This window comes from Sebastes umbrosus, chromosome 1 (genome assembly GCF_015220745.1).
Source record: "Sebastes umbrosus isolate fSebUmb1 chromosome 1, fSebUmb1.pri, whole genome shotgun sequence".
NCBI lineage: Eukaryota > Metazoa > Chordata > Actinopteri > Perciformes > Sebastidae > Sebastes > Sebastes umbrosus.
The window spans coordinates 16,689,955-16,697,450 of NC_051269.1; the positions used below are offsets into that span (position 1 = coordinate 16,689,955).

General features: G+C 37.2%; 1 protein-coding gene across 1 annotated transcript; it reads left to right on the top strand.

Annotated features, from left to right (window-relative positions):
• Positions 1-2,192: 2,192 nt before the first annotated feature.
• LOC119497319 lies at positions 2,193-4,798 on the top strand. Its single transcript, XM_037785357.1, has 6 exons — positions 2,193-2,414; positions 2,535-2,683; positions 2,806-2,879; positions 3,356-3,460; positions 3,816-3,914; positions 4,570-4,798. Exons 1-6 carry the CDS (start codon positions 2,304-2,306, stop codon positions 4,749-4,751), a joined length of 720 nt encoding a protein of 239 aa, XP_037641285.1. The 5' UTR covers positions 2,193-2,303; the 3' UTR covers positions 4,752-4,798.
• Positions 4,799-7,496: the final 2,698 nt, after the last annotated feature.

Consider the following 7,496-nt stretch of genomic DNA (forward strand, 5'->3'; position numbering starts at 1 on the left):
AATATATCAAATAGTGTATACTGGATAACATCGTCAACCCTGCCTTTAAGTACAGAAGTCATTTGACAAAGAAATCAACTTTGAGTTCTGGTTCACACGGGACACAAACAGCGCTCTCTTGGGTGAAAGTCCTGAGTTTTTTGAAGAAAAAAAATGAAAATAAAATAGTAAAATAAGATAAAATGAATAAAAACGTCTCTCTCCCAGATAGAGAGTGTCGTCGCCTTTCTTTCAGTGGGCTTAGTAAGTAATCCCCTCACTGAGATTACAGAAGCACCAGTAGAGACATCAAGTTAACTTTACATGTGTGGATTCTTGAATATTATTCCATTGTTTATAATACCGCTCCATCATTGAAGGCCACATTCAACACAACAATGTAAAGGTTGTATAGTAGAGTTCAGAAGTATTCATGACTTGTGTTTGTGTTTCAGAGGGCAGGACTCCTCTGTGTTTTTGGCCTCCTGGGGCAGCTGAGTGTGGACAACAACCAGCCAATCAGATCCCAGGAAGACCCAGCACCACAGCGGACCACAGGACCACTTTCAGCACCCTAGTGAGTCCAACCCCCAAAACCCCCGACACCACCCGCTCCACCCACCAAGCAGGGACGATGAGGACCGCCCCCTCCTGAACAGCACAGAGGACGTGTCTCTCAGCTTATTGTTTTGGTTTTGCATCCATGTGGTTGATTCTCATAAATGTGGTTTCCAGCAGCAGCATGAAGCTGTTGTCAGAAAAACAACAACACAGCCAGACAAAACCTAAAAACAAAGTTAGCAACTAGCTGGAGAGAAAAATGGAACATTTAGCAGCTAAAGAGACGGATATTTTTCCTCAACAGTTAATTGACAAAGAGAGCTAAAAGGAGAGTGAATATTGGACTTGGGTGGACAGAAACATGACTCCAGATAAATGCTAATGCCGCTCTGTGTCTGCTGGTTGTGAAAAAAGAAATTAAAATACAAATAGGAATAAGGTTTCATGTCCAGACAAGATTTAGAAAAAGTTATTCACATCTGTATCCCCAGCAGGGTGAATTATTTTAATGGTCTTCCCAACGATAGCAGCACATTCACAACACTGCATTGTAAAAAATCAATCAATCAATCAATAAATCAAATGCTCTGACAAAAAAGAAAGAAATCTAGTTTCTAAAAACGAATGAAATGATTGGATGGGCAGACAGGTAGACAGGGTAGACAGGTAGACAGGTAGGTAGGTAGACAGACTACCTGTCTGTCTACCTACCTACCTCAGCTCACTATATGCTTGATTTAGCCAATTATTTCAAGCAATATTACTGTCATAAATGAAAACTAAATTAAATATATTTAAATATATTTAATTTAGTTGCAGTTTTAAGTAAGACCCCTTTTATATATATATATATACATATATATATATGTATATATATATATATATGTATATACTGTATAGTCCATGCTGCCTTATTTCATTTAATCATCAATTTCTTATTTAATTGATCAATTATTTTTTCGTGCCGAAATATGAAACCAACATTTTTTAATTAATGTGATAACAGTATCCATTCAAACAGATTTTTTATCATTTGTAAATTGTATATGTATATATATATATATATATATATATATATATCAATTGATTAAAATATTTAATCGCAAATTAATCGCACATTTTTTATGTTTTACAAAATGTACCTTAAAGGGAGATTTGTCAAGTATTTAATACTCTCATCATCTTGGGAGTGGGCAAATATGCTGCTTTATGCAAACGTATGTATATATTTATTATTGGAAATCAATTAACAACACAAAACAATGACACATTTGTCCAGAAACCCTCACAGGTACTGCATTTAGCATAACAAATATTCTCAGATCATAACATGGCAAACTCAAGTCCAACAGACAACAACAGCTGTCAGTGTGTCAGTGTGCTGACTTGACTATGACTTGCCCCAAAACTGCATGTGATTATCATAAAGTGGGAATGTCTGTAAAGGGGAGACTCGTGGGTACCCATAGAACCCATTTTCATTCACATATCTTGAGGTCAGAGGTCAACGGACCCCTTTGAAAATGGCCATGACAGTTTTTTCCCTTTTCTCCAGTAAACTGCACTATTTGCACGGCACTTTGTTTGATAAGTAAACATAAATGTTTACTGGAACTGCCAAAATTTGGGGTTAACATTCAGTTCAGTTAGCGTTGTATCCACTCAGACAGGGGCGGGTAGATGAGGCACCAAAATAATTGGTGCGTGATACCTCGAGTCTGTCTATAAGACCGACCTGAAAGAGACGAAGAGGCATCGAAGCCATGATGAAGACTTTGTATGTTGCTGCTGTTGTGCTGAGTCTCACCTCAGTGTGCCAGCCTGCGTTGCTGGCCTGTGAGAAGCTGCTGAAGCCAGTGGACAAAGGTCCAGATGTAAGTCTCGTTCCTCATTTATAACTAACTAACTGCTTTATTAGGCAAAACTCAACTGAACCCAACATGAACATTTAGAAAGTCAAAAAAAGAAAAAAATCCCTTCTTTTGTTATTTCAGGTGTCTGGGAGTTGGTACATCATTGCCGTGGCCACAGAGAGCTGTTTGGCTACAACATTACTGAATTCTGTTTTTTGGCCAAGTATTGAAGTGATCATTACCTCTATGAGCACACCGAACCTCTACAGTTCCAAGTTTAAGTTTAAAATGTAAGCAGTCTTTTATCGTGTAATGGTTGTTAATTTGTTGGCATGAATCTGATGCATCTAACATCACCATGTCCTGTACAGTTGTTGTTTCAGTTGTTACATCTTTGATAAAACATTTGCAGGTATGGATATTGCGAAAACAAATTTGAAGAATTTCTGTATGAGAACAACAACCTGTTTGCGGTCGACAGCAACAGTAAGAGTTTTGTGTATATTCTGTATATATAGTGTTTAATTGTCTCTGCTTCTTCTAATCACTATTTTAAACTTTTACACTGCAGACTACTAATGGATTCTGTGTTATTATCATCCACAAAAAATGCTATATAATAATAATAATAATAATAATAATAATAATAATAATAATAATATAAAAGATAGAAAATTAAATAAATTCTAAACAATGCACAATGCCAACACATTTAAGCCCTCTTGTAGACTTTGAAATAATTTGTAGGACACTGAAATACAGCTGTTGCACTTTATGTTTTGTGATATTTTTCAATCTTGTTATATTCTCTAATGTAATTTCTTTTATCATTTTAAAAATTATATTTGTATTCCTAAACATTCTGATACAGGTGTAGTGTTAATGTGATTATGATATGATAGTTTTAATGTAAACCATTTAATGTATTATTACCATTCACATTCTTCTTACGTTCCCAACAGATGCTCCAACTGGTAATCCAGATGTGCTGCTGCAGAGTGGCTGTCCTGACTGCATGGCTGTAAAGAAGGAAGACAAAAACATCATTAGCTCTTTCTTGCTCTTCAGTAAGGACAACAGAGGGATAAAATAAGAAAATATGTAATAATATTTCCAATAATGGTGATATACAGTAAAATATAGCTTAACACTAATACTCACTGCAGGAAGATATTTGTGTAATGATAACTACGCGATGAAGTGAAACCGTAGTTCTCTGACACGCTTGGAAAGGGAGGAGTGAGCTGAGGGGTACTCAGTCGGTTGCAGTCTTCAACCTCACCACTAGATGCCATTAAATCCTAATAGCATGTACTGTAAACATATATTCAGTTAGAGGGTTAAACTGCTGTATTCTGTAGATATTCTAAGACAGAATATGATCACAAGGCTTTTATCTCAAATGTGTCCCCTCTTCAACAGGTAGGAGAGAGAATGTCACCGCTGCTGAGCTGAAGGAGTTTGAGTCCCAGGCAGAGTGTCTCGGCTGGTCCAAACCACAGGTCTTAAACTCAGATCACGGTGAGACTTGAAAAAAAGGAGTTTTTACAGCCAATATATGAAAACAAAGGGAGTGTATATAGTGGCACCAACCTATAATATTCTCTGCAGTGCCGTATTTAGTATGCAATATATGGCATGGTAAAAGTTATTGAGGGGTGCAAGCGGCCGAAATGGGTTTCCTCAGGAGGGTGGCTGGCGTCTCCCTTAGAGATAGGGTAAGAAGCTCAGTCATCCGTGAGGGACTCGGAGTAGAGTCCTTGCTCCTTTGCGTCGAAAGGAGCCAGTTGAGGTGGTTCGGGCATCTAGCACGGATGCCTCCTGGGCGCCTCCCTTGGGAGGTGTTCCAGGCACGACCAGCTGGGAGGAGACCACGGGGAAGACCCAGGACTAGGTGGAGAGATTATATCTCTACTCTGGCCTGGGAATGCCTCGGGATCCCCCAGTCAGAGCTGGTTAATGTGGCCCGGGAAAGGGAAGTTTGGGGTCCCCTGCTGGAGCTGTTGCCCCCGCGACCCGACCCCGGATAAGCGGTTGAAGATGGATGGATGGATATGGCATGGTAAAAGTTATTGAGGGGTTGTAATTAATTGCCATGTACATGAGAGAATTCCGTGTAAAATGTATCTAGACAGTACTGTTATTTTTCTAATTTTCTTTTTTGCTCCCTTCACAGATGATGAAAACTGCCCGCCACTTGACGATGTTGACATGGAGAATATGAGAATATATTCCATGATTTTTCAAAGAATGAAGAACACGTACAGTGTGCAACTCAACTGTCTTTCAGAGACTTTTTTTTATTACCCCATCATGGCCTATGAGTGGGTTAAGCAACAGTGGGGTACTATTTGGTGAATGTGCAAGGGTACTGCTTTAATAAATATTCACTCACACCAATCAGATGTCAAGTTGTTTTGAAGGGAGTCGATTACTGTTTGATTTAATGTTTTATAGACTCTCAAACCTAACAACCTTTTTCCTTCATTCAGGTTTTTAATAGTACTCTAAAGTGTTTGTTTTTTTTTACAACAAAGACAATATTTTCTCTCCTTCAGACAATGCACCATAACTACACACTAACACAATTTACTGACACAGGTAAGTAGAAAAGAGACATCATTATTGTTAATGTTACACTTGAGGTTTTCCTGCTATGACATGTACACATGGCAGTTAAAATTAAACTCTCAATTCCCAAGGTTAATCACTGACATAGGCCTATGTGATGTCAAAATATTAGAAACATTATTCAATATAGTTCACAGCACAAACACAGCCTCCATGTCACCCATGACACAACAAAAAACATTCTGATAAGCTTTGTGATGAAGGACTCATTGCAGATTTGTGGTATTGGACTTCATTAAATTTAGCTAAATAGCCACAAAATGAACTTGAATATCAGTGTATGCCCCTCCCCTGCCCTGTGAAATATGGTCTTATATTTGATGTTGATCCACGATAAAATAATTTTACAGTCAGAGGTGAACCCCTTTATACTACTGTATGAAACCAAATTTAAACACTGTTGACAGAAACAAGTGAAATATTGGACTCTACTGTGTGATCTTTCATCACTGTCACAAAGACAGTGTACAGAAAATTGCAAAATCTGGCTCAGTAATGATTATTTTAAAAGTATGATGTGCTTCAGCCGTATCACGTCATGTTTGCTGGTAAGAAGCTTTCTTGTGATTGAAGGGTCACTGTTTGATCCCGCACCAAACAAATAGATCAGACTGGTGGCAGTGGGCAGCAGTCCACCACGATAGCCTTGTTCCACACTTCTAAATCTGATTTGTTCAGTGATTCAGATAGAATAAATGAACCAAGTGTAATGAAATGGCAATCCTGTGATTATTTATTTTTAATGATAGGTCTACTCCTTCATGTTCGATCAAAAGCTGAACACCACCTCCTTTGATGTCAACCACTGGATTAATCTGGTAGGGTGGCACCGGGGCAAAATCAGCCAAGAGGCCCTGATTAATGATTAATGTTCAGTTAAATTAGCATATAACAGTTGAGACAACACGCCTGCTAGCCCATGGATTTCTGGGGTGGGAGGTTACCTATCTGGTTGGCGGAGGTGGAAGAAGTATTCAGATGTTTTACTCAAGTAAAAGTAGCAATACTACTGTGTAAAATACTCTGTTACAGATAAAAGTCCTGCATTCAAACCTTTACTAAAGTATAGACATAAAAGTAAACTTAAGGTAACAAACATAAAAGTTCTCATTCTGCAGAATGGCTCATTTCAGAATCATATTACTGTATTATAATTAGTGATGCATTGATGTGTACATCACTTAAACATTGCAGGTAAAGGTGCAGCTTTATTTTGATTTTAAATATTTTATATGCTAGTGTAGCTTAATCTATAATAATATATCATAATTAATTTGTTAATTAATATTTTTGAATATATATAATATAATTTAATATTATATAATATAATTAATATTATTGAAATAGTAACTAAAGTTGTGTGTTAAATGTAGTGGAGTAAAAAAATACAATATTTATTACAGTCCTGCATTCAAACCTTTACTTAAAGGTCCCATATTATAAAAAAAAGTGAGATTTTCATGTTTTTTATTATAAAGCAGGCTTAAGTCCTATATAAATACTGTGAAAGTATCGAAACACTCAATTCACAGGGAAATACACACAGCCCGTATTCAGAAACTCTGCATTTGAAACAAGCAGTCAGGATTTCTTTCCATTCGTGATGTCACGAATATACAATATTTAGACCCTTTACACAATTTTAAATGTAAACATTCTAAATGTGTCCCAGTTTATTCCTGGTTGCAGTGTAAGTGAATGTCATCAGCTGACAGGAAGTACAAATGTACCCAATCTGTTGCCTAGCAACGCAATTCTGTTGCAATTCCGTCAAAATGCACTAAAACGGAGCGTTTCAGACAGAGGGGTAAATACAGGCACATTCAGGCTGACAGTATGAGGAAAATAAAAGTTTTTTTGAACATTACAGTAAACATGTTCTAGTAGAAACACAAAATACAAGTATTAACCTGAAAATGAGCATAATACGGGACCTTTAAGTACAGACATAAAATCTTTACTTACTTAAAGTACCAAAAATAAAAGTTCTCATTCTGCAGAATGGCTCATTTCAGAATCATATTACTGTATTATAATTAGTGATGCATTGATGTGTACATCACTTAAACATTGCAGGTAAAGGTGCAGCTTTATTTTGATTTTAAATAAACTGGGGAAAAAAAGTTCGGAAACTTGTGTTTGGTGGATTATTTCTCTGCTGTTACAATGCTAATGGTCATTGTATTTTACATCACTGGAAAGCCTGTTTATTTACCTTCACAATGATGCCCAACTTGTAAGGATCATGCATTTGTGGGATGAGCAGCACAACTGATTATGTTGGTAGCGCCCAAGAAAAATTTGCCAAAACGCTCTATCAATGGTAAACAGTGTATTCTCCTGTTGGTATTGACTCTTGTTTTGAGCTCTTGTTTTGTTTGTGTGCATGGGGCCTGTTGGGTGCTGCGCCCTACTAAAGTGATCATTTGGTGTCTGCTCCAAGCATCGGCATGCGACGTTTATCTAATCTGG

Excerpts from the sequence above, each read along its gene's own strand:
- LOC119497319 (XM_037785357.1), top strand. The coding sequence starts at position 2,304 with ATGATGAAGACTTTGTATGTTGCTGCTGTTGTGCTGAGTCTCACCTCA. Across the intron at positions 2,684-2,805 it reads TCCAAGTTTAAGTTTAAAAT|GTATGGATATTGCGAAAACA; the intron begins GTAAGCAGTCTT and ends AAACATTTGCAG. Across the intron at positions 2,880-3,355 it reads GTTTGCGGTCGACAGCAACA|ATGCTCCAACTGGTAATCCA; the intron begins GTAAGAGTTTTG and ends CGTTCCCAACAG.